The 27480-nt window shown below is 42.3% G+C and overlaps 2 protein-coding genes across 3 annotated transcripts in view; one reads left to right on the forward strand and one right to left on the reverse strand.

The window, feature by feature from the left end:
• Positions 1 to 20017, reverse strand: part of LOC140496768 (procathepsin L-like) — a 39646-nt gene extending 19629 nt beyond the window's left edge. The window contains exon 1 of one of the 2 annotated variants that reach the window (XM_072596938.1): positions 19534 to 20017. In XM_072596938.1, the coding sequence (XP_072453039.1) occupies positions 19534 to 19614 (81 nt within the window). In that variant the 5' untranslated portion in view covers positions 19615 to 20017. The remainder of the gene's footprint in view (positions 1 to 19533) is intronic. The other variant, XM_072596940.1, reaches the window with a different exon arrangement.
• A 3462-nt stretch (positions 20018 to 23479) lies between these two features.
• The window catches only part of LOC140496769 (cathepsin L2-like), a 71084-nt gene continuing 67083 nt past the window's right edge, over positions 23480 to 27480 (forward strand). Inside the window, exon 1 of the mRNA XM_072596941.1 lies at positions 23480 to 23562. Coding sequence (XP_072453042.1) covers positions 23560 to 23562 — 3 coding nt within the window. The 5' untranslated portion in view covers positions 23480 to 23559. The remainder of the gene's footprint in view (positions 23563 to 27480) is intronic.

Genomic DNA, 27480 nt, shown 5'->3' on the forward strand with positions numbered 1-27480 from the left:
ACACTGGCTTTTTTGCAGTTGTTCACAAAAGATATTCCTCCCAATTCGAAACATGTTCACTGATTCTCCACCATACAGGAACTTCTCTTTTTCACCTTTACCTCCTGGATTCTCCCCAGCTAAAATTCTGTCCACTTAAGGCTTCCATTCTTTGTGCTCAGATTGAAAACAAGCACACTAACTAGCATCACTCCTTTCTGAGCTGCGGGAGGTGCCCTTCAAGAAAATTTTCAGGACTAATCATATCATCAAATTGATTGGGAGACTCATCAAATTGATCAAGGGTACCCTGATCACCTGTACTGTGCTGGACTAACTGCTCATAGCTTTCTCATTTCTTCGCCCCCCCCAGTACCCTACTTTTCTTCTTCCTCATCCCTAGTGTAAATTCTGTATTTACATTATTAGATGAACATGATTACAGGTTTTATGATTCCCTTGGAAAATTGAAATATTCATGATGAAATTAGGGTCAAATTATTGTTATTTTGGAAATATAAAAAAAAAATATGTTATTTTAAATGTTTTATTGTAAAGAGAACCAGCTATGAAAGATTTAGCAACTCTAATCCATCCAGTGGTCCACCTAACTCCAAAAGGACTCATGATGAAGAATGCTATCCATCTGCAGACAGAGAATTGATGAACTCAGATATTTTTTTTCTTCTGGAACATGGCTGATGTGGAAATATGTTTTGCATGACTTCATAAGTATAAGGTATTCTAAGAGTTCTTGCCTACAAAATGGGTGGGGGAGGGGGTGGAGGAAGGGAGAGAATTTGGAACTGAAAATTACATAAAACTGAAAGAAAGAAAGAAAGAAAGGAAGAAAGAAAGGAAGAAAGAAAGAAAGAAATAAAAAAAGAAAGAAAGAAAGAAAGGAAGGAAGAAAGAAAGAAAGGGAGGGAGGGAGGAAGGAAGGAAGGACAGAAGGAAGGAAGGATGGAAAGAAGGAAGGAAGGACGGAAGGAAGGAAGGAAGGATGGAAGGAAAGAAAGAAATCTAGCCAGTGTACCCCAAGTTAACTGGACAGCTTCTGGTCATCAAAATTTACCTTCTTTTGGAGAGGAGAAGGAAGAAGAGAGGGCTAGGTTGAGAGACAGGGTCCCCATTCAGGTAGCTCCATCTACTGACAGGTTGTGTTCATCCTTTATTTTTGAAGAGGACCATGACATCAGAGAAATGATGACATGACTTTCACTTGACTTTGTTTTGAGTGAGGGAGAGCTGTGCAAGGTCACCAGCCTCACTTTTTCATCCTGAGGTATCTGGATCCAGGGACAAAGCATTTATCAGGATTACTGGAGATGGTCCAGAATGTAATGGGAGACCTTGGCCTTTTAGGCTAAGGCCTTTTCAGGTACTCATTTAAAGTGGGGTAATGCCCATTCAATGAATAGGCCCCTTTAAAAAGTAGTGGATGGTGATGGTGATGGTGGAGCCAAGATGGCAGAGTAGAAAGGTGAATTTACTCTAGCTCTTTCCCCATAACTCACAGAATACCCGCAAAAAGTGACTCTAAACAAATTCTAGAGCAGCAGAAGCCACAAAATGACAGAGTGAAACAGATTTCCAGCCCAGGACAGCCTGGAAGGCTGACAGGAAGGGTCTATTGCACCAGGCTCAGAGTGCAGTCCAGTCTGGGCCCTGTAGCATGGATAGGACTGGAGCAGGCTTCAGGGCACGGAATCATGAGCAGCAGCTGCGATTCCCAGATTTCTCAACCCACTAATGCCAAAGACAGCTTCAAAGGTCAGTAAGAAAGATCTTTCACTTGGGTGACAGGCGAGCGCTGCCTGTTCTCAGTCCAGGCCCCAGCAAGGCGGAAACTACTGCAGCAGCAGTGTCCACTTTTGGAGACCTTGACCTAAAGACCCTGGGGGAATAGAGCACCTGATCTGAGTCTCAGTCCTGAGTGGCAGTCCTGGGGTGAGGAGGAACTCTGGTATGGTGGAGCTTAGAAAACAAGGGGCAATTTTTTTTTTCCAGCCTGACTGCATATGCCTGAGTGGTAAGGGTAAGAGAGCAGTTACCACAAAATAAAAACAATTTCCTATTCAATTTGACAACAAGCTTTTATTATGTACCTGTTACATTCTAAGAATTGTTACTAGTTACTGAGAATACAAAACCAAAAATGAAACAGTCCCTGCTCTCAAGAAATTTAATTTCTATTGGAAGGAACAGCTTGTAAATAGAAAATTGTTAACAAATGACTCCCAGTTCCATAAAGGGGGACTGAAATGAAACAGTCTCATATATCAATTAAACACATTTATTGTTCAAGAGAAAGACTTGAGGCAGAGATATCTTACAAGGGATCAAAGAGGTAGAGAGAGTTCTACATTTGCTCAAAGGGGAGAGGAAAAGTGGGGGAGAGATAATATGGTTTCTAGAAGCTTAGGGGGGAGGGTCTTAAGGGACAAGACATCTGTAGATGGATAAGCCAAGGAGTAAGGAGTTTGGAAGGTCCAGACTCTGCAGCAGCTGCTCAAGGTTGCCTTGAGCCATTCAAGGCTGCTCCATTCTCTGCAGCCATCTCCAAATTCATCTAAAGTTCACTTCCTAAAGGATCATTGGTACGTTAAACAGTTTTGAGCCTCAGAAATTCTTCTAATTGGCTAGTTGTTGTGTAGCTTCATGTCCTGCTCCTCTGTAAAGAAGGGAAGAGCTAACATATAGTTTAGTCTTTACAGAGCTCAGGCCCACAAAGTTACATACAAAATAGATACAAAGAAATTTCCAAGAGGAGAGTATAGATCTAAAATGAAGGGTGTTTGTTAACAATATAAATGGAATTTCAGAAGGTACAATGGAAGGGTAGGGTAGAATTGCATAGGGGGAAAGAAGGAATGGAGCTGTATGTCCCTTAGTTTGAGGGGAGGAACTGTTTTGGCATCTTTGCCTTTCAGTGCTTAACACTTTCTCTGCATTAGAGTAGAGTGAGATTGCTGGAACTGTGAGTTTTTGTTCATTTGCTGAGGGAAGGGATGGGAGTGGGAGTTGGAGAGCTGTTGAAAAGGAGTTGGTAAAACCAAGGGGAGAAAAGACACAGAAGGAGAGGATGGGGAGAGAGAGAGAGAGAGAGAGAGAGAGAGAGAGAGAGAGAGAGAGAGAGAGAGAGAGAGAGAGAGAGAGAGAGAGACAGAGACACAGAGAGAGAGAGACAGAGAGAGAAAGAGAGAGACAGAGAGAGAGACAGACAGAGAGAGAGAGACAGAGAGAGAGACAGACAGAGACAGAGACAGAGACACAGAGAGACAGAGACAGAGAGAGAGGAGAAGAAGAAGAAGAAGAGGAAGAAGAAGAAGAAGAGGAAGAGGAAGAGGAAGAGGAAGGGGAAGGGGAAGGGGAAGGGAAGGGAAGGGAAGGGAAGGGAAGGAAAGGGAAGGGAAGGGAAAGGAAGGGAAGGGAAGGGAATAGAAGAGAAGAGAAGAGAAGAGAAGAGAAGAGAAGAGAAGAGAAGAGAAGAGAAGAGAAGAGAAAAGAGAAGAGAAGAGAAGGATGGGAGAGGGAGTGAGCCAGAGCAAGCCTGCACACAATTTTTAGCTGATTCTCAACCATTTTACTGTGTGGGTAAGGGAGTCATCTCTCCAGCTCTTTCTCAATTTTTCTTTTTTTCCCCAAGGGCTCTCCAAGTCCCATTAGAATTTCAAAAACCACGTGACATTTCTTTGCCTCATAAGATGAAGAAAATGCAAAAATTGTAGTAATTGATGTGGTTTCTAGGAATCTCCTCATGCCTCCCCATTACACATGTATCCCCACAACTTAGCATAGTTTCTGGCACATAGTAAATTAATGTGGTAAGTTAACCTATATTTGTTGATTGGCTAGGATTCAGCCTGGGCAATTTACTGATAAGAATTACAGGGACTCTGAATTCAATCAGAGGGGACTAGGTCAGCAACACCAATTTTGATTTATCTACTAAACTTTTAATGGTTTGATCTTTATTATTAAAGTCACATATCCATTGAGGATGGATTGTAGAACATATTTTTTGTCAGATTCTTTCCTGCATTTATCAAATAGAGAGTTCTTTCCAAAGTAATTTATGTTTTCCAGTTTATCAAACCCTGAGTTCTTTCCAAAGTAATTTATGTTTTCCAGTTTATCAAACCCTGAGTCAGTGAGTTCCACTGTTTCTGCTTCTCCGTTCCATTGATTGATCTATTTTAAACTGATACCAGGTTTTGAGGATTGTTGATTCATAACAGAGTCCCCTTCATCCCTACTTCTTTTCATTATTTCCCTTGATATTCTAGATTTTTTTTTGAATAAGTTTTGTTATAGTCATATAAAATTTTGTTATAGTCATATAAAATATCTATTTGATGATTTCTTAACTTAGATAGTATTGTCATTTTTACTACATTGGCATGGAACAGACAAGAGTACTCCAGTTACACAAATTGTTCTTTATTTCTTTAGGAAACATTTTGTAGTTCAATCTGTTAAGTGTTTTGTGTAATATTGGTTTATTAATCCCCGAATAAAATTCAACAATCTTGCAATAATGGCTATGAGCCCTTGAGGTGGAGTCCCTTGTCCTACATGATGGTTAAACCAGGGGTCAGTGGTATCTTGGGTCCTTGGTGTTGCTTAAAGAGATGCAGTATGTATTAGGTATTTTTAATCTGGTAGTTTATAATTCATTCAGTTTCCTTTTCTGAAATTGAATTATTTAAGATCTCTTTTTGGTGTTCAACTGATATGAGTGTTTTATATTTTTATAGATTATTTTCTCTTTCTTAGGAATTCTTGGTTTTATTGGCAGACTTCTACTACTCCTAATGAGAAGAGCTAACATTAGATATTGCCTACTATCTGCCAAGCTCTGTGTTAAATACTTTATGATTATCATCTCATTTGAGACTCACAATAACCTTCTCAGATAGGTGCTATTATTATTCTCATTTTGTAGATGAGGAAACTGAGGCAAAGTGACTTGCCAAGGTCATACAGCTTGCAAGTATCGGAGGCTGGATTTGAACTCAGGTCTTCCTGACTTCAGGCCCAAAGCTCTGTCTATTACCTCACCTTTCTGCTCAATCTATATGGTGTATCTCTCAATTCAGGTACATTCACATTTTTTTAATGAGTCATATCATTCTGTTGTGATCTGTGTTCCTTTAGCATCCCCAGTAATTTTTTCAGATTAACTACTCTGTAGTACTTGCAAAGAACTTGCAAAGCTCAATTCTGAACCTGAGTATAAGAGTTAAATTTCACCTTGATTCAGTGAGCCCAATATCATCTCTTAACAGGAGTAACTGAAGGTTGCAAATATGTTTTGCAACAACATACCCAGTAAGTTAAAATCAGCACATCTGAAAGAGTCCCCCTTCCATTTAAAAAAAACAAAAAATATTAAAAATTATTTTTATATGTAATTGGAAAAAATAAAATATTATTTGGAAAAAGAGCCCCCCTTCTGTAGGAAATCCCTTCTCTGTTTGGACTGTTTGTTAGATGTCCTCCACAATGATTGCAAATACCTTCAATGACCATACATCTCCCTGTTTTGTATCTCTCTGGATTGTGTTCATTAAATTTGTTGAACAAAAGTATCTCATCCTTCTTTTTGATATATGCATCAAGACACTATAACCCTTAAGGTGGCATTATTCTATAATAACAACTGGCATCTAATGTTTCTAAATTGCGTCTTTGTAAATTTTTTGTAACATCTGTAAATTTGAGCTTCCCCTGAGCCCTATAAGGTAGGTACTATAGCAATTATTATCTCATTTTACAAATCACAAAGCTGAGACTGAGAAGTGAAGGAATTTGCCCATGTTCACACCACCTCAAAGGCGGGATTTGAAGTTATACCTTCCAGATTCCAATTCTAGGGTTTTAGTTAGTATATGACACAAAAGTTTGAATTGGTTGTATGATACTCTAAAGAAGAAAAGTTTCAGGGCACCTAAAGGAAAAAGATGGTAGGCATGAGTAGACTGCTGTATTACCAACCAAGAATTGTACAGGAAAAATAGCATAAAATATTTTATCAAAGGGATGCATAAAGCACCTTTGGGCTACCCTCATAACCCAAATTGCACTTGCAAAATTGGGTTCCCCCAGGGGGATGACTTCCCCAGGTTCAAGATATTCTATGGATCAGCAATCCTAAGGCTCATGAGATGCCACTGGGGTGTTTACCTGGACTCTGATTAGCCAGAGAAGGTGCCATATTTCTGTTAAGCAGAATCATCATTGGTTTTCAATTTATTTCCTATAAATGATTTAGTCCCCCCACCCCACATTGTGACAGTTATATTTCCTATTCTTTTTGTTCCGCTTATTTCCCTTTATATGAAGTTTCTAGAAGCTGTCCCATGTTTCTCTGAATTCCTCATATTTCTCATTTCTCAGTGTCCAGTAAGTTTGTTACATTCATTTTCCATAGTGTTTTTTAAAGTCATTCCCCCATCAATGGGATTCATTTTTTCTAGTTCTTTGCTATCACAAAGTGTATCTTTGCACATATTTATACACAAACACACACACATATGTGTTTTTGTGTGTATATATGTATACACACATATATGATAATATATAACACTCCAGGAGGCTGAGGAGGCTTAACTAATCTTGGGTATTAAGATGATGGAAACGACTCAACAGAAACAAGGGGCATGTAAATAATAACATAGGGAAATCATAAGCATGTAATAACAAATTTCCTTAGCTGCTAAAGATACAGCTGTAAGAGGGCAAAAATATGTTTACAGACCCAGTAAGTTAAAATCAGCAGATCTACTCCTCTCTCTTCTCCCCAAGAGACCCCTCCCAGATCCCAATCATAGCAGTCAGTAAAAGGTGAGATTGTAGCCTAGATAGAAGAGCAATGACCCCTCCCTTCTTTCATGCCTGCACTGAAAGGGGGGTCAGCCACACCTGGGACTGCTCCTGCAATAGCAGACTGGGGTCCACATGACTTAAGGCATTTATTTTACAAGCTTATTTTTTCCTGCCTCTGGTCTCCTCCACATTCACTCTCTGACTTTTTATGTACAAATTTGGTTGACTTAACCGATGTAGTAAAAAACCCTTGGGGAAAGGAGTCTTATCTATACAACAATCTGATCCCAGTAAGGCTTGTAGCAGGGCCTGTCCAGAGCACATCACAGTAATCAAACTTTGTTTTTGAGACTTTTACTTCCTTGTGCATATGCCTAGTAGTAATTTCACTGGCTCAAAGAGTTTGGACATCTGTCATTTTTCTTTTAATAATGCCAAATTGATTTCCACAATGGTTGGACCAATTTGCAGGTTTACCCAGAGTGTTTTAGTATGACCTGTCTTTCCACAGTGCCTCTAGCACTGATTTTCCATACTTTGATCACTGATGGAGGTTTAGCAGTTATACCTGTCAGTGCTTTCAGAACCCTGGTCTCTAGTTCCTTTGGGACTAATAACCTGAACTCATTAGAGGAACCTGGTTGCTCTCTTACTGTCTCCATGCTTGTATTTTTTAAAATTTATTTAATATTTAATTTTTCCCCAGTCACATGTAAACAACAATTTTTAACATGTATTTTTAAAACTTTGAGTTCCAAATTCTCCCCATTCCTTCCTCTCCACCTCAATGATAAGGCAAAAAATTCCATATAGATTATACATGTGTAGTCATGAAAAACATATCCATATCTCATGTTGTGAGAGAAAACATAAGACAAAAAAAAATATACCACTAATTAACTATGTTAATACACAGTTGTCTCCTCACTGTGATTTGCAGGCATTCCTGACCCCTCCTGTGATATTAAATAAATCAAATGAACATTGACATTCCACCATAGCTTCATCTTTTGAGATTTGAAAAATAAAAAATTAAACAGTTGTAGGGATGTTCATGCTTTAAACTTAATGAGCAAATTCTTTGGTTATCCCATTGAGATCTTTAAGGACACAGAACATTTCATTTTTGTCTTTCTGTTTCCCAGTACTTTATGTATAAAAGATGCTAAATAAATGTTTGTTAATAGAATTTATCAGTTTATAGATGATTCAGCACCTGACAGCTACAATAGAAGATGGGATAGACTCCTAAAGCAGGTGGTGATGGGAGAAGGGAGATGGGATGGGGGAAGAGTCTCTGGAGGAGTTGCCTCTGCTAGAGGAGAAGCAGAAGTAATAGCAGGAAAGGCATGGTGAGTACCTGCGGGAGGGCACCAAAGGTCAGGTTTATCTCCTTTTGTTTTGGCCTAGAACTTGTTGTGTGGGAAAGTTCCCAGCAGAGCTAAGAGCCCCTAGTTTCCTCTCACAGCTGGATCACAGAAGAGCTTCTGCCAGGCCTAGAGGCCTGAGGGCTACCCGAGTCTTCCCTTACCTCTATCGGAGGTCTTCGGTTGGCCAAACCGGATGCTCGTATGAGAGAAAGGACGTTCCAGAGTCGAACAAGGGTTGAGCTTTATTTCAGGGTCTAGTTACAAGTGCAGGGGAATTCTTCCTTAGGAGGGAGCGAAGAATCTCCCAAGGAGGCAAAGATCTTACAATAAGAGATTGGAAGTAGAAGTATAAGTGGGGAGAGAGGGGGAGGGGAGAGAGGAAAGAGGAAAAGCGGAGCCTTGTTGTCCTGTCTGCTCCGCGCCCCTCCGCCCAAGAGCGCTTTCAGGCTTTCCTGATCCTACTTAAACTCTTCAGCCGCATAGTTTGCATCTGAATACCGTGCTGTTAGATAACAATAGTGTGCCCAGATCCGGGACAATCTCGAGGGCGGGGAGAGCTCTCTCCCATCACGTTTCTCACGGGAAGAGGCGGAAATACACGAGATAGCTCGGTTCACCTCGATTCCCAGTCGTTTCCTGGGGGGTCTCGTGAGAACTCTAAGATTTAGAAGTTCCCACCTTTACCCGCCTGAGACTGTCCACATGGAATTGAGCTTCCATCCCCAACAAGCTTCCATTACTCATCTGTTCTCTCTGACCCTCAGTTGATGCTTGGCCTTCCAGGCACTGTGGCTTAATCAACATTTATTAAGCTTATGATGTGTCTGCAGCAAGGTAGTGATGTCCCTATGGACAGGATCCCGGGCCAGGGGAAAGAGCCCAATGCAGTGATGATGTGGGCTCAGTGGACACAGTGATTGCTGTTGACCAACCAATTAAAAAGTTGGGTGGTTGCAATACTTCTTCCTTCTCTGTCGACTTCCAGGAAGCAGATTTTTTTTCTAGATGGTACATGGTATGAATAAGATTTTCAAAAATGATTTTAAAAACAAAAGGTCTTTTGTCTTTACATTGCTGTCATTTCCAGATCATACCTTTGTCAAATCCTCCTTCTCTTCCCTAATTAGATTACAAACTCCTTGAGGGCGGGGACTCTCTTTTTCTGCTCTTTGTATTCCTGGCACTTACCAGAGTGCCTGGCACATAGTAGGCTTTCAATAAGTATTAGGGCACCTAGGTGGCACAGTGAATAGAACTTGGGATTGGGAACTCATCTGCATGAGTTCAAATCCAGTGTTAGGTACTTGGTTGCTGTGTGACCCTGGACAAATCACTTGATATTTCCTGACCTTTGTTTCCTTAACAGTAGCATGGGTTGGAGGAGTTTGGACTCTATAGCCTCTAAGGCCCTTTTACCTTGAGACATTTGATTCCTTGTCTCATTTTCTGTTATACACATTGTGGCATAGTCACATGAAATCATTGGAATAATACTGGTGTTCAAAAGATGGGCCTTTGTTTCAGAGGAAGCTTGTGGGCATCCTTGATTCCTTTCTAGTTTTCCCTGATTACAGTACTGTAATCAAAATCGATTACGTAGACTGCACAGTACTTTTACTTTAGGTTCAGATCTTAAGATACAATGACAGGCATTTAAACAGACTTCATAGGTAATTAAATTTTATTACTACAAGTAGTGCAAGTTAGCAAGTGTATACATATAAACAGTAGATAATAGTTAAGATAGAATAGAAAAATAAAAAGTATACTTCACCAGCCAAGTCTGAGCTCCAACACTTTGGCAACTGGGGAGGCTGAAAGGGGGGAGCAGTCGGCCAAGGTCCAGGCTGGGAGACCATTAGACTGATGAGAGTTAAGGGAAGACACAAGGAGTACCCTCAAAGAGGGCATCATCTAGATTATTATAAGTAACTAGAAATTATTATCCCAGAAGTCAAAAATTCAGAGAACTGATCAAAAGGAAATAGGTTTATGACTCGCTCAGGCAGCATCAGATTAGTTTAATTTGGTTCAGCAAACATGTCTTAAGTCACTAGGACACGCCAGGGGTTGTGCCAGGTAATGAGCATCCAAAGACAACAATGAAACAGGCCTACTACCCCTCAGAGCTTACATTCTCCTTGGGGAGTAAAAGTTGTGCACTGACTATTGGATCTGGATTCTTAAGGCTCATGGATAGGAGGTGGAAATAAATCCTTTTGATAAGGTAAATAACCATGCTTTATTTATCTGTCTTTCATGCTTGTATTTCTGTATTTTGGCAACTCCCAATAATCTTGCCTTGCTAACATAGCTTTACCATCATGTAAATAATATATGATCAAGAAATCTATAATTACAGTCACAAAAGCTTAGGGTAAAAAGCAATGATTCTGGAAGAATGAGACCTAGCTCCTCTGGCTACTACCTGGGTGACTTTGGGCAAGTCACTTAGCCTATGAAGTAAATACAAAATAGCTTCAGAGGGACAGAGGACTAAGAAATGGATGAGGTTCAGCCTGTTTGTTGTTGTTCAAGCCTTTTCATTCCTGTGCAACTCTTTGTGTAACATCATTTAGAAGTATTTTGGCAGGGATACTGGATTGGTTTGCCACTTCCTTCTCCAGCTCATTTTACAGATGAGGAAACTGAGGCAAACAAGGTTAAATGACTTGCCCAGCATCACATAACTACTAAGTTCCTCAGGCTAGATTTGAACTCAGAGTGATCAATCCAGATGCTCTCAGGCACCTGGCTGCCCTGAGGATTACTATATTTGTGATAATGGTCAATTCCTTTAAAATCTGAGGCATGCTGGAATCAGATCTAACCTTTATATTTTCAGAATGAGCATTTACACCTCCGTGCTACAAACTGAGATTTAATATATTGTCTTGTTGATTGTCTAGAGTGAGGAGTGACAAAGAAAAACATTAACAATACAAATTATACTCAAAAGTGTGTCTGGAATACATCTGGGGCATGGGGGGGAAGGAGAGATAGTTGTTTGGGTGGCATCTAGGTGGCGCTGTGGGTAGAGCTCTGTGCTTACAACCGGAAAGACTCATCTTCATGAGTTCAAATGCAGCCACTGAAACTTATTAGTTGTGTGACCCTGGGCAAGTCCCAACCCTGTTTGCCTCCGTTCTTCATCTGTAAAATCATCTAGAGAAGGAAATGGCAAACTACTCTAGTATCTTGGCCAAGAAAACCCCCAAAATGGTCCTGAAGAGTTATATACAACTGAACAACAACGAAACTTAGTTGTTAAATATTTGCTAGTATGCACTTGGTCTTAACGTCTTCAGTCACAGAACAGACATGAAGAGGTTGGATGAGATGACTGCTGAGGTCCTCTCTAGCTCCAAATCTATCATCTTTAATGACCCTATGATCCCTTCACTTCTCCACTCAATTCACTGTCTGGTAGTATCGGACTCTTCCTAAGCTTGTGAACCATATTGTCTACAAGGTTTTCTTGGCAAAGAGACTGGAGTGGTTTGTCATTTCCCTCTCTAGTAGATTAAGGCAAAGAGAGGTTAAGTGACTTGTCCAGGGTCACACAGCTAGTAAGTATCAAAGACTGGATTTGAACTCATGAAGATGACTTCCTGATTCTATGTCCAATATTCCATCCACTGTGCCACCTAGGTGCCGTAATATTTATTAAGCACTTACTATGTGCCAGGCACTATGCTAAGTGCTGAGAATACAAAGAGCAGATAAAGACAGTCCCTGCTCTCAAGGACTTTATAATCTAATTAGGGAAGAGAGGAAGATTCAATATAGTATGATAAAGGTATAATCTGGAAATGACATCAATGTAAAAAGAAAAGGTCTTTTGTTTTTAAAAACTTTTGGGGGTGGGTGGAGCCAAGATGGCAAAGTAAAAGCAGGGACTTCCCTTAGCTCTCCTTCAAAGCCCTCCAAATACCTGTAAAAAGTGACTCTAAAGTAATTCTAGAGCTATAGAACCCACAAAATGACAGAGTGAAGCAAATCCCCAGCCCAAGACAATCTGGAAAGTCCACAGGAAGGGTCTATTGCACTGGGCAGGGAGTGAAGCACAGTTATGCCAACCCAATGATATATCGAAACCATAATGGGGAAAATTCCAACATGGCAGGGATAATGGAATATTATAATAGGCTATAGGGGTTCTTAACCTGAAGTCCTTGACCTTTATTCTTAAGATTATTATTTTAATATAGTTGGTTTCTTTTTTAACCCTAGATATAATATGTTATACATTTAAAAACATTCTGGGAAGGAGTACATGGCTTTACCAGATTCCCAAAGGGCTCTATTACACAAAAAAAGATAAGAACCCCTGGGTTAGACAAAGATCAGAATAAATATCAAATTAGAGGAAATAAGGGAAAGAAAGAAGAAAGGCTTCCTGTAGAAGATGAGATGTTAGTGAGGACTTGAAGGAAGCTAGGAAAGCCAGGTGGTAGAGGAGAATTTCAGGCATAGGGGACAGTCAGCGAAAATGCCCAGAGTAGGGAGAGACAGCAAGGAAAACAGTGTCACTTGGTTGGAGTAAATGGGAGTGAATATAAGAAGACTGGAAAGGTAGGAGGGGGCCAGGTGGTGAAGGGCTAACTTATTACAGTAGTCTAGACAGGGAGAAATTATAGACTGCCCTAGAAAAGTTGCAGTAGGAATGGGGAAATGACGTTTTGATGGATTAGGGATGTCACTGATATGAGTACTCCCTCCATCAATGCAGATTGCAACCCTTTCATCCCATTTTCTCATAGATAATCCAGTGAGTATCAGATGCTTTCCTCTGGTTCTTTGTAATAACTTGAGGAGTAAAGATATACTACTTGGACTTCCTACCTGTTGTTTTTCATTCTGGCTCTAGGGTCAGTCTACCTCCTTTTCTGGTGTTCTATTTTCCTGAGGATGTTTATTTTGGTTGAGGAGGGTGAGGTCAGGGAAGGGTGACCTGCCAGGGAGAAGGGTAGATTCACAAAACCTTAGAAGTTCACATCTCTCTTGATAACACGAGTTGGCAATTCCAAGTCAGACACATAATAATTCTGACTCTTCACATTAGGGGAAATAGGGTTGAGAGTGGTGGTTTTTCTTAAGCAGTGAAAGGTTGTAAATGCCAATCATGATAGCACACCTGAGGGCTGCTGCTGTGAAAGATTTCAAGGGTTGAATCACACAGTATAATGAATTCTCTATTGAGTAATAAACTAAACATTGTTCAGTACAGTAAAGCATAACATTCATAGTAACATCCTTCATCAATACTGTGTCCAAGTAAAGTGCTCTTTCATCTTAACTCTCAGCTGATTTCCAAGTCCCATGGTTCTTCCTCTGTGGACTGACCACTCCCGATTCTCGCCTAGATTCACACATAGGTAGGTCTTCGCACCTGCTCCATGCCTCAGCTCCCAGGGACTGCTCCACTCTACAGCTTCTGCCTCTGGGAAAACAGAGTTCAGCAGGGCAATAGCAATACTGAGGCCACCACCAGCACCATCATCTTAATTCACCTACAAAGTCCAGAGGCTCTGTGATAACAGCTCAGTGCACTTGGATAGCTCTCAAAAGGGGCTAAGCCTCCTTCCCATAGGCAAGAGTCTGCCTTGCAGCTCTATTTGCTTTCAAAGTCTGGAGGCTCCTTCAGCAAGTCTCTGTCATCAGAGGTCTCCTCTCTGTGCTCATGGAGTTTCTGTCAGCTCTGCTTCTCTCTCCACTCTCTCTACAATATATATACTGTTTCTAATCAAAGACTCTTGATTGATTCAAAGACAAGACTCAGTCAAAGGCACTTGATTGGCTAAAAGTCAAATATCAAACAATCCCACTTTGCTTGCCATTACAAAGGTCTGAATTTTTTCCCTTTTCCTATTTTAGGATCACTGACTCAGTGATCTTTGAGACCTAGCTTCTTATCTTCTTAGCAAGAATGAAAATGGCATTAATAGCTAAGGCTAACCCCTACTTCTGGGAGAAAGGTCAAGGAGATTAGGACAGACTAGAGATGGTCCTGAGAAGAGAAATTGTTAATTCAGAAAATTATCCCCTTATTTTCATAAGACCAAGCTTTCTGATTAGCAGCCTGTAAAATACTGGAATTATGGTACACCTTCCCATTCCTCCTAGCTCAAAAAATTGCAGTATGTATGTATGTACATATGATTGTATGTATTATGTATGTGTATTTCCCTGTGCACGTGTATATGAGAGTTCAGAAAATTACATTATAATCCAGTACTGTAAACTTAGTAAATGATATTTCTTTATATAAAGTATCTTTAGGGTACAACACTATTTAGGAGGTAGTTAATTAAATGTATCACATATATAAGCTTGAACCAATTTTGATACTGGGTCAGGCTAAGCCAACTTAGAAGCTCATCATTAGACCACATCAGAATCCCTTTTGGGGGTCTTCCCAGAGGGTATCATCTAAGGCACACTCCCTTACTTACCCTCTTCATGAGAGATCTTGAGTGCCAGGGAACTGTAGGTACCATAGGTCCTTCCCTCCTTATCTAGCCTGACCTGGATGACTGAGAATTAGAGAATTTCATTCTCTGCATGACATCACTCATTCACACCCAAAGATCTAGCCCTAAATGGAACCTACAAATATCAGAGACAAAAGGAAGGAATCTTAGAGATTACCTAGTCCAACTACCTCATTTTACACAGGTGAGTAAACTGAGGACCCTGGAAGGAAGTGACTCAACCAAGGACACACAACTATTAGGTGACAGGGCTAGGACAAGAACTCCTGATTCCTGGGCCCTAGTAGTCTTTCCATCACATCAAGACTGCCTCTTAATGGAATGTTTCATTGTGGGGTAGAGGATTTCTGCTTTTCTCATTATTATTATGTTAAAGGGATCTAGCCAATAGTGGGTTTAAGTTCCCACCCCTCAGAACCTGCTTAGACCCCTAGGTACTGAATTCTTCAAAAGGAAGTAGAGTCACCCCTCATTGGCTAGAATATCCCAGGAAAGGAGAGAACATTCTTCACATTTCTTTCCATATGCAGATCTCCTCCCCCCTTAACCCAGTCTCCATTTCACACCTCATTACCTTAAACAAGGAAATGCCAATTTAACCAAATGATTAACTCAAAAGAGGGAAGAGGGAAGGGATGGATTCCTCATATTTCCCATCTAAACTGCCTCCTTTTCCTTTGGTCTCTCTGCCCCCAAAAAGTTTATGGCAAAGGGGCAGAACTATGAGAACTATCATTACAAAAGGTCTGAATGTGGCATCTGCTTTGAACTTATCCAAGAGCCCAAAGAAAGAACTGAAGACAAGACCAGAGCCTGAAAAAGGATGGTCTCACAGGGAGTCTCATCCCTATCACTGAAATAGGAGTGAAGAGGTTGCTTCCATGCCTGTCTCAATAGCATAACGGAGATAGAACCCTTAAAGATCCATGTCCACCTTCTCTCTCCCCAGAGACATCCCATCTCCTATCTCTGACCCAGAATGCTGTCCCTGCTTCCCTCCAAGTCTTGAAAATCTCAGCTACCTTCAAGGCTCAGCTGTTACCTCCTTACAACAGATTTTCCTCCAATTATCATTTTCACTAGCTGACCCTTCCCACTAGAATGCAAGCTTTTTTCTTTGCAACCTAATGGCCACATAGTGCCTGACCCCTGTTGTTTTTCAGTTATGTCTGACTCCTCATGACCCCATTTAGGGCTTTCTTGGTAGTGATCTGCCATTTCTTTCTTCAGCTCATTTTACAAATGAAGAAACTGAGGCAAAAAGGATTAAGTAACTTGCCCAAAGTTACACAGCTAGTATCTAAGGCTAAATCTGCACTCAGGAAGATAAGTCTTCCTGACACCAGGGCTGGGACTTTACCCACTATGCCTAGTTTCCTACCTGGCCCCTTAGGAGGGGCTTAATAAATGCTTGTTGAATTGAATGAGGAAAGTGAGGCCTGCTAAAGGAAAGTGATTTATTCAAGGTCACACAGTCAGTGGCAGAGCCAGAAGGAATAAAATGGATCTCTAAACTTTATGCCCAAGGCTCTTTTGGTTACATCAAAATGCCACTATAGCTCTAAAGCAGAGGTGGACAAACTTTGTATAGTAAAAATGTCAAAATCATTTTTAGCTTGAGGTGGGCTAGATTTGGCCCTCAGGACATAGCTTGCCAAAGGGCCAGTCACCACACACTTCGGGTGTGGGGTAGAGGACATAGCTGCCCACCCTCTCCTAGTGATACAAAAGACCCCCTGTTACAAAGCTGCTCCCATCCTTTTATCTCTTACGAGAAAGATGGCCCTTAAAGCCCTTTCCAGAGAAACTTCACACAGATATCCCACACTCTGAGATCATACCAAATTTTTTAAAAAATGGGTTTTATCCAATGAAATAATTCCCAGTTCTGTTGGGCAGGAATTCTTTCAAATGTCAAGCTCCCTCTCTCCCCTCCCCCATAACCCCTTGTTGTTGAATAAAGTAAGGTCCATTCTGTAAAATCTCTGGCTTGATTTGATCCTGAAGATCCCCAAAACCTAGTCAAATGTGTTCCCCCATCTCCAATTTGGGTGACACTCCTTGGGGGCCAGAGGAGACCTCAGAAAAGCCTGCAGCTATATAACATGTTCACATTTCTTGAGTTACCCAAAAGTTAAAAGAAGCTTACCTGGAAACATGGCATGGGAAGCTTGCAACCTTTTATAATCCTTCCCACAGAAAGGCATAGGATTCCTACACACACACACACACACACACACACACACACACACACACACACACACACACACAATCTATCTGCCACTGGGGGTTCCAAGGCTTCCCAACCACAGGATATTAGAATCTCCTATCTGGGAAGAATTGGTCTAGCCTAGCAGATGAAGAGACTGAGTCCATTGAGGTGAAATGGTATTCCCCAAAATGACAAAAAGAGGTGTCAAAGCTTAGACTAACCAGGGACTGGTATATCCATCCAGAAGACTGTTCCCCTCCCATCACAAATTATGCCCTCTGGTAATGAGTTACCCCTTCCCAAGTCAGCCCCACTCCCCACCAGCCTGTCTCAGAAACTTCTTTCACAGTTGCTTAGGTGAATTGCATCTGTTATCATTCAAGTCTCAAAGCAAATTTTGCCTCCTCCAAGAAACCTTCCCTGACCACCCCTGCCTCAAATTCTACCTCATTCATTTGGCACATATCTTTTCAACTATCTATTCCCCCCAACTAGACTTTAAGAACTTTAAGCACAGGGAGCCTAATTTTAACTGTCATGAGTAAAGAAAAGTTCAATGTCTAGACCACAAATAGAGAAAGAGAAGGGCCAGTGATTCAGGAGAACCATACAGGCTCACAGAGTCAGAAAAGACCTCAGAGCCCATCTAGTCCGACACTCTTACAGAGGAGAAAATCGAGGCTGGGGAGGTTTGCCTAAGGTCACACAGTGAGTGACAGAAATAGGGTTTGAATTCAGGCTCCCTAATGTTAGAGCCCGGCTACTTTCAAGAGGGGATCTATGTCAAGATTGTGTTAGCTGGGATAAAAACAGGGAAATCAGAGGGAGAAAAAATCTGATATGATATGGGTACTTCACAGTCTAATGTTGTGGTTCCCAACTTGAGGGCCAGGGAGGTTTTGCAAAGAAACTCCAGCTATCTTATTAGGTGTCAACATTGTAAATAAACATAGTAAAGAAATAAGCAAATGTCTCTTACACGCATTACTATTTTGCAAACTTATATAGACGCTTTGATTAAAAAAAGATACAAACTTAAAAGTATTGCTGAATTTATAGCAACTTTGTTACCATGCAATTCTCTCAGTCAGGAATAATAGTACAACTACTATCCTGTAGGCGTCCACAAAATTTGATGTTAAAAGGCTCCTCATACTTAAAAGCCTAGAAACCACTTGTTTAATAGAGAGATCACAGGCCTCTGAAGTGAGAGACTCCTGGCTTTGCCACTTAATAACTGAATGCAGTTGGTCAAATTACCTTCTTTCAGAGTTTCAAATTCAACAAAAGAGGGATACTTATTCTCACCAGATTGTTGTATGTATCAATTATGTATTAAGTATTTTAACTACAAATGAGACTTGTTAAATGGTCCACAGATTAAGGGTCCCTACTCCCCAAGGGCAGTAGCCAATGACCTAGGTAGGGGGTAATTAATACTCAAGAATCATTTGTTTCAGGGTCTGTTTCCTGTCTCATCTCTGCTCCTATAATTACCCAGAGAGCCCAGAAGAAAAGTTAAGAGGATTGCAAAGGAAGAGTGGCAGGACACTTGCCTTGGATACAAGATGAACCACATCCCTAGGTGAAAAGATTTGTTTCGGGGGTGAGGAGAGAAGGCGAGATGAGGGTAGAGTAATCGGACTGCTTTACAAAGAAGCAGGTCTGAAGTGAGAGCGTCAGACAGACAGACAGACACACACACACACACACACACACTGACAGACAGAGACAGCAGAGAGAGAGAGAGAGAGAGAGAGAGAGAGAGAGAGAGAGAGAGAGAGGGAGGGAGGGAGGGAGGGAGGGAGGGAGGGAGAGGGAGAGGAGAGAGAGAGAGAGAGAGAGAGAGAGAGAGAGAGAGAGAGAGAGAGAGAGAGAGAGAGAGAGAGAGAGAGAGAGAGAGAGAGAGAGAGAGAGAGAGAGAGTGAGTGAGTATTGGGGAAAGGGAGCGGTACTGTTCTGTTTGTTTTCTCTGCCTGTGTCTGTGTGATCCCTCGGTTCCCAAGCTACCCCAGTCATAGTTCTCTCTACCACCGACCAGCCTCAAACATCCCAACTACCTTTGCCCTGTCCAGCAATTCCCAGCATCAGTTAGAAAAGCAAAACAAACCTATTCTTCCAGTCCTAAAATGCTGTGCTCCCATTCCGGGGACACTTCCACGGCAGGGTGGAGAGGGAGGAAAAGGGAGTGAAGGCTGAGAAAAGGGGAGAGAAGGCAGAGAGTTCTTCCCCTCTCTCCTTCACAGAGGGGAATTGTCGGTGGGGGAATATGGGGGGTCAGAGAGTTGGACTGAGGGAGGGGAGAGGGGTAGCTGACATTTTGCATTCGGATCCCCAGCCCGAGAGTGAATCAGCTTCCAAGGGCCCTAGCTTCCACACCCACTTCCGAGGGGCACGAAGGGTGGGTGGGTTAGGGTCTTTCTGCCCCGGGGCTCTCACTTCTCGGACTGGGACGTCGTTAGGGCGAAGAGCTAAGTCCAGTCCCCCCCAACGCCCCAGCCCCTCCTAGCCCAACGTGGCTGCTCCTTCCCTCCTTCTCCTCTTCCTTCCCCCCACCTCCCCAAACCCACCGCACGCCCCCCATCTCAGGCAGGTTTTGCCCCAGCCCGGCCGCCGCCCCCCTTCCCCCGCAGTCCATCCCCCTCACCTTGTTAAATGCAAAGAGATCCTGCTTGATCTTCTCTCTCTGGGGGTCGTTGCCCTGCCGCCTGAACCGAAACTTCATCATCTTGGGCTGCGGAGCCGGACGTGGGTCTCAGGAGGAAGGGTTCGGAAACAATGTAGCACCGGCCTCTCCCCCCCGTACCCCCCCCATGCAAGAAGCCCCCAGCGTGCCCTCCTCGCGGGAGCCTGGGCATCCAGCGGCGCTGCCCCGCTGCAAAACCCGGGGGAAGCCGGAGGCGGAGGGGAGGGGGCCGCAGGAGCAGGAGGAGCAGAAGTGGAAGAGGGGAGGTGGGGGTTAGGAGGAGAAGGCGGGGAGAAAGAGAGAAGGTGGGAGTGACGGACGCGCCGCCCGACCAATCAGCTCTACTCCCTGCAACGCCCTCCGTCCCCCCTCCCCTCGCCCCGCAACTCCCGCATCCCGAAGCCAGACAATGAGAGAGGCAAAGGCCCGGGATTTGCCTGGCTCCGCTTGCCTTACCCGGGTGAGTGAGCATGCCAAGGCCGCTCTGGTTAAGGCTGCCCCCCTTCCCCGCCCCGCCCCCCCCCCCCCGCCCCTTCCTCTCCCTGTAATGCAGTCCGAGAACAATGCACGCCCATGTCCCAACTTTGGCGGCCCGCACTCCCAGGGCCAGGGACTGAGCTGTTTGACTTGAACTTTGCCGAGGATTGTAGGGAAAATTGTGCCATCGAGGTGCTGGGCTGTGAGCGGTAGCTTGGGCGGAGTGGGAGACTCGCTTTCATATCCCATTAGCCCTCAGTGGGGCACAGAGGGGGGACGTGGAACTAGGACATAGGGTTTCGAATCCAGCACCTGCTGGCTTTGTTGACTCCAGGGGAGTCACTTCTTTTTATAAAATGAGGATAATAACTGCCCTTCCCACTTTCCAGGGCTATTGTGAAGACTGGCTCAGATAAAGAATTTGGAGGTTACGTACAAAAGTAATAGCAATTCTGAATCGGAATCTCAAAAACAATTCAAAATTTGTTTTGAGAAGAAATTATGACAATATCCTGCATCTTAGAGCTCAAGAAGTTTTAAAAGCACTTTTCATATCTACTTTCTCATTTGATCTTAACAAGAACGGTAAAGTCCTAATAGGTCAGGAGAAGTTTATGCCCATTTCACAGATAAAGAAACTGAGGGAGGTTAAGTGACACGGTTAGTAAGAGACAAAGCGAGAGCTAGGATCCAGGTATGGTGCAGCGGAAAGTGCTGGATTTGGAGTCTGAAGACCTGGGTTCCAATCCTTGTTACCTTTACTACCTGTGCAACTTTGAGGAAGTTATCTGATCTCTATGGGCTTCAGTTTTCTCATATGTTATGACCTCTAAGGTCCTTTTAAGTTCTTACTTAATACATGGTCCTATAATGTGATATTGGATGAGAAGATCATATCACCTTTTAGTGTGGAAGATCCTGGGAGTTCAGGGACTATCCTGCGTAGCACAGCATTGTTGTGAGCGATGACAGTTCCCAGGCCAGTGAACATGCCAGGATACCACATTCCATCCATGTTAAAGCAGTGTAGAATATCAGCACTGGAAGGCATCTTATCAGTTACCTAGTCTACTCTCTTATTTAATGGGTGAGGAAACTGAGGCACAAGAGATGAAGTGATTTGCCCACCAAGGTCACATAATGTCTCCAGGCTTCCAATAGAGAAATCATAATGGAATATTGTCGGGCAGTAAGAAATGATAAATATGAGGAATTCAGAGAAACATGGGAAAATTTGTATGAAGTAATGTGGAAAGCTATAAAAACCAAAGAATGGTTTTCATAACTACAACAATGTAAGTAAAGAGGTCATTAAAAGGAAATAATCAGGTTTTTTTTTAAAAAAAAACCTAATAATGTTGCAGAGAAAATAATGAAGTATACCTCCCTCTAGATTCTATGTTTACTGATTGAATTACTGAGTGACTGCAGTTGGAGGGTTACTACTACAGCATCATCAGATGCCATCACTCTGAGGAGGCGTTTTTGTTTAACTTTTTCTTTGTTAACTTGGGAGCATTCAATTTTAGTTAACATTTCCAGAAATGATTATGCTATATAAACAAAAGCTATTAATAAAACTTACTTTTAAAAAAGTATACCCCATCTGGAGTTAGGACATCTCTTGGACCAAGAAATAAAAAGAAAACTGTAATGCTAATAAGAGAGTTAAAGATCTTCCCCTGTCATTAATGGGCCTGCCCATTAAGGAAAGCTTGATTAGGGGAGGCCCATACCTTTTGTTAATTTCTAATGCACTGGTTCTCAAGGGTTGTGATGCCCTCTGGCTCTGAGATGAAGTTGTACTTTGGGGTTTACTCTTTGGAAGTGTTTGGCCAGATGAGATTCTGGGTAGTCACTAAGGAGACCCCTGGCTTTGAAAACCCAGATGTACTTCTCTCTCTGGTAGCTATGTATATATGGCTACAGTTATCTGTCTGTTGATCTGTCAGACAGTTGGAAGCCTGGTCTGTTGGTTGGTCTTTGTTTTTCTGTTTATATTTTCTCTGAAGTTCAGGGTGCTGACTTTCCCCCCTGAACTAAGTGAATGATATATATGCTTGATTAAAGTGATTGTTGCTTTCCTTTAGCAAAGTGGATCCCAAAACCTGTACAGCAGACCCTCCTGTGTATGTTGGGGTACTTGCTTTCACAAAAGCCCAATTTGTCAATACAAGTCAATGCTGAACCAAACTTCTGGGAGTTGGCTCTGTGCCAGTTGCCAGTACTGAGCAGGGCAAAGAGGCTATCCTTAGTCTAGGACCATGGGTAAAAGAGACAGCTGGGGAGCAGAGGCATATTCCAAAGTGATTCACTGAGAAAAGCTAGAAGAACCGTCCTGGGAGAAGGCTGCTGTTGACGAAGGTACAGCTAAAAAGGCACTAACTAACCTGGATGTCAGGAGCCCTAGACTGACTTACTAGTCCTGTGACCTTGGCTGAATTACTTCTCTATGGGCCTCAGTCTCTAAGCCTTAAGCATATCTCAACTTTGTTCTCACATCACCATCCAGGCAGCCTGGCACACAACCTGAATGCCATTCTCAGCTCTCACACTCACCCTACGTGGCCATGTTGCCTAGTTTTGTTTCTGCCTTAATAACATCTCTCACATATCTCCCTCCCTCTCTTCACTCACACAGTCTCTTCACTGATACGGTTCTCGTCACATCATGCCTGTATTATAGCTTCTTGACTGGTCTACCTGCCTCATGTTTCTCCTGACTGCAGTAAATCCTCCCCTCAGATGCCAACAGGATCTTACTAGAGCACGTCTTTTCCTGCCAACTTCCTAACCACGTCTCCCTCCCCACTACTCAGTAAACTCCATCTCCTACCTGTTACCTCCGGGATCAAATATGAGATTCCCATGCCTGGAATGTTCTACCTCCTCACCTCCATCTCTTGGCTTCCTTTAAAACCCTATTTAAATTTCATTCCCAGGGTTTGCCTCCTGCAGTTACTTGCAATCTATCTGACATATTTGTACCCAGTTGTCTGCATGTTGTCTCACCCATTACAGTGAGCTCCTTGAGGTCACGGCAGGGTAGGACCATATTTTTACCTTTCTTTATATCCCCATTGCTCAGCACATAGTGCCTGACATAGAGCAGGCACTTAACAAATTCTTCTGGACTGGCCAAAAAGAGTTGGTCCGGAGGTCTCTACTTTTCTTAGAGCTGTGATATTCCATGAGTCACCCAGGGTCAGTGAAGGTTGTTCTCCCTTCTCTTGCTGCCTTCATTACTCTCATCTGCCTTAGGGGTGGGATGTGGGGGATGACGGTTGAGGTGGGGGGGAGGGACTTATACCCTCTTCCTAATTCCTTCCCAAACCAATGTTGCTCCTTCATTAGGTCCCTGACCCGTCAGGCAACAGCATTGATGAAGCACCAGCGGAGCCCTCAGGGAGGCCCACTCCAGCTGAAGAGATGGAGATAAGTCACAAACATTGGCATGGCAACATACAATGAATAGAGATGAATCAAGTTTAACCTGTGCCCTCACCTCAGATGGTGAGTAAGGTGGTATTAATCAGGGAAGTGGGTGGTCAGAGAGAAGCACTGAGCTGGGAGAATGACTGTGTTAGTCCTTCTTGTTCGAAGAAGACCATGACATCAGGGAAATGATGACATGACTTGCGCTTGACTTTGTTTTGAGTAAGGGAGGGCTGTGCAAGGTCACCAACCTCACTTTCTCCTCCTGAGCCATCTGGGTCCATTGACTAGATATTCATCAGGATAACTGGAGACTGCCCAGGATGCAATGAGAGGCCTTGGCCTTTTTAGGCTGGCCTTCTCAGGTACTCACTTAGAGGGAAGTAATGCCCATTGAGTGAGTAGGCCTCTTTAAGAAGTAGTCAGTGAATGGCCCTTTTAATGAACAAAAGAAAAAATAACTAAATCAACAGAAACTGTTACTAGTGATAGTCACTCTAAGCCAGCTGTTAAGTGGAACTCAGGCAGGGACCTATTGTTGTCCAGCCCATGGCTTCAGAGTGCACTGGATTTAAGGTTTTGGGAATGGGAAGGAGGGAAAGAAGGAAAGAAGGAAGGAAGGAAGGAAGGAAGGAAGGAAGGAAGGAAGGAAGGAAGGAAGGAAGGAAGGAAGGAAGGAAGGACATTTAGCCAGTAAACCTCTAAGCCCCAAAGGAAGGGAAGAGGGAGACAGAAGGGAAAGGATGAGCTGGGTTACCCAGATTTCTGGATCTCCATTCAGGTAGCTCAATCTACTCACAATCTGTGTTCATTTTTCATTTTCTTGGAAAATCATGACATCAGAGAAATGATGACATGACTTGCACTTGAGTTTGTTTTGAGTGAGGGAGGGCTGTGCAGGTCACCAGCCTCACTTTCTCCTCCTGAGTCATTGGGAGAATGACAGACTTGCTCTTAACAGGAATGAGGGGAAAGTGCTTTTGGGAATGGGCCAAGATCCTCATTGGTACCTCCCCAACTCCAGCTCCTATGCCAACTGGCCCTAATGCTTTGGCATTCACCCCAACAAATATCATTAATCACCTGCTGTGTGTTGAGCACTGGGCTTAGGGCAGAGGAAGAACATACAAACTTTAGACAAGGCATGATCCCTGTCCTCATAGAACTTATAACTAAGTACATCTGGGGGAAGATCTCCAGCCAGAGAATTACTCCTCCCAGATCTTAAAACTCTGGTCTATTTCCTTAATTTCTTTCTGCTTAAGAAGATTGGGTACCCTTAGAGCAAGACCCTATCATACAGGGGAAAGAAAAGAACCAGCCCACACCATTGGAGAGTTTGCAGCCTGGGAATGACTTATCTTTTTTTAAATTTTATTTTGTGTGTGTGTGTGTGTGTTTGTGTAATGTCCCCCTTTGGCAGTCTGGTGTTGTTTGGACCCATTCTCAGTATATGATCTTTAAATGCATAAAATTCAATGAACAAGATTCTCAAAGGAAACCAAGTTGATACATTTATCAAAATATTAAAAAAAAACTCCCCAAGCTCACAGACCCTAGCTTAAAAATGCCTAGATCAGATGATCTTCAATGTGGATGACTGCTAGGTACATGGATCATATCCATCGTATTAAATTATGTACTCCTTGTCAGAAAATACTCTGTTTTAGGGTCATTGGGGAATAGATCTATAGTGAGAAGGGATCTCAGAAACCGTCTTGTGAAACCCCTTCATTTTACAGATGAGGAAATAGGACTCAGTGATTTACCCAAGGTCACTTAGTAACAATAATAATAATAGTAGGAAGTAAGTGGTTAGAGTCAGAATTTGAATCCCAGTGCTTTGGGCCTCAGTCCCTTCACCTGTAAATTAAATTGGACCAGTTGGGTTGTGAGGTCCTTTCAGTGTTGTGACTCAGTCGTTGGGGTTTTCTTGGCAAAGATTTTGGAGTGGTTTGCCATCCTTCTCTGGCTTATTTAACAGATGAGGACAGATGAGACAAACAGGGTTAAGTGACTTGCCCAGAGTCACACACCTTGTAAGTGTCTCAGGTCAGATTTGAACTCATGAAGATGAGTCTTCCTGACTGTAAGGTCCTATCAAGCTCTAAATCTATAATCCTATGGTTATCTATATTCATTCCATGTTGTTTTACCAATGTTAATGACCACCTTCTCCCCTTTCCCCCCTAGATCATGGAGCCTTCTCTTTAGGCCTTCCCATTCTGGAGCTAAAATGGGTGGAGGGTACCCATGAAATAAATTATGGGATCTGCCAAGTCCAAACTGCTTGGGTGGCAGATGGAGCTGTTCTGAGAGTATAAGAAAAGAGCCAGTGGAATGGAACTCATGGTGAACTTGGTTGAAGCCTTAAGTTGTTTCCACCCTGCAACTGTAGGACCAGTAAGGAGAGGCCACTGGAAATATCGAGTCCCAGGACTCTTGACATGAGAAGCAGGATCTACAAGCAGAGTGGAGCCTCTCAGGCCTTTAGCCAGAGTGTCCCCCTTGGAGGCCCTCCAAATGCCCTTGGCCAGCCTTAGGCCTCAGAAAGGGAAAAGGTAAAAAGAATCTATAGAGAAGCAAAGAAAAGGGAAAAGAGAGGAGGGAAAAGAAATTAGTATTGGCAGCAGTAGGGACAGAGGAACTCCCCATGGCCTCCTCTGTTGACAGAGCTACCAGGAGAGGACAGGGATGTATGAACATTGCCCTTAAGCCACAAAGATTCTAAATCCTCATCCTTTGAACTTTCAACCCTTTGAATATCTAATGGCTTCATCTGTCACCCTATTTATTAGGAGACAAGGTGGAGTTCAGAGACCTGGGTTCCAATCCAGATTCTGCAATTGACTTACCATATGTCTTTGGGCAAGTTGTCTTATCTTTACAAACTTCCATTTACTCATCTGTCAAATGAAGATAATATTTGCCCAGTCTGCTCACAGGGTATTGTGAGCATCAGTTGAGATAACAGGTGTGACCTTGATTTAACAAGCATAAGTCACTCTACCCATATAAGGTTTCTCCTTATGGATCTCCTTATTTGACATATCTCATTTTATGCACCTGAGTGGTACTCACGTATCTCTAAACCAGAGACCACAATACACAAAACCTCAAGTTCTAAAGACAGAAGAATGATGGGACAGAGCCTGCTGTGCCCAAGAAGCAGAGATCAACTTTAAAAGCCAGAAAAAGGGCAATTGGAAAATAAATAATCCTAAAGAATGAGTGGGTTAAACAACAAAACATGGAAAGAATCAACAACTTCATTCAAGAGAATGACAATAATGAGACAACCTCCCAAATCTTATGAGATACTGCAAAAGCAGTTCTTAAAGGAAGTTTTATATCTTTGAATGCCTACATGAATAAAATAGAGAAAGAGGAGATTAATAAATTGGGCACGCAGCTGAAAAAGCCCAAATTGAAAATCCCCTAATAAATAACAAATTAGAAATACTGAAAACCAAAGGAGAGATTAATAAAATTGAAATTAAGAAAACTATTGAACTAAAAATAAAACTGAGTTGGTTTTATAAAAAAACCAATAAAATTGATAAACCTTTGGTCAATTTGATTAAAAAAAAGAAAGAAGAAAACCAAATTACCAGTGAGCTAACCTCCTATCAGGAGGAAATTAAAATAATAATTAGAAATTACTTTGCCCAACTTTATGCCCATAAATTCAACAATCTAAATGAGATGGATGATTATTTCAAAAAAATATAAATTGCCCAGATTAGCAGAAGAGGAAGTTGAATACTTGAATAACCTCACCTCAGAAAAAGAAATTGAACCAGCCATCAACAAACCCCCTAGGAAAAAATCTCCAGGGTCAGATGGATTTACAAATGAATTCTATCAAACATGTAAAGAACAGTTAAATCCAATACTATGTAGACTATTTGGGAAAATTGGTGAAGAAGCAGTCCAACCAAATTATTTTTATGACACAAATATTGTTCTGATACCTAAACCAGGAAGAACCAAAAC

Source organism: Notamacropus eugenii, chromosome 3, assembly GCF_028372415.1.
Source record: "Notamacropus eugenii isolate mMacEug1 chromosome 3, mMacEug1.pri_v2, whole genome shotgun sequence".
NCBI classification, from domain to species: domain Eukaryota; kingdom Metazoa; phylum Chordata; class Mammalia; order Diprotodontia; family Macropodidae; genus Notamacropus; species Notamacropus eugenii.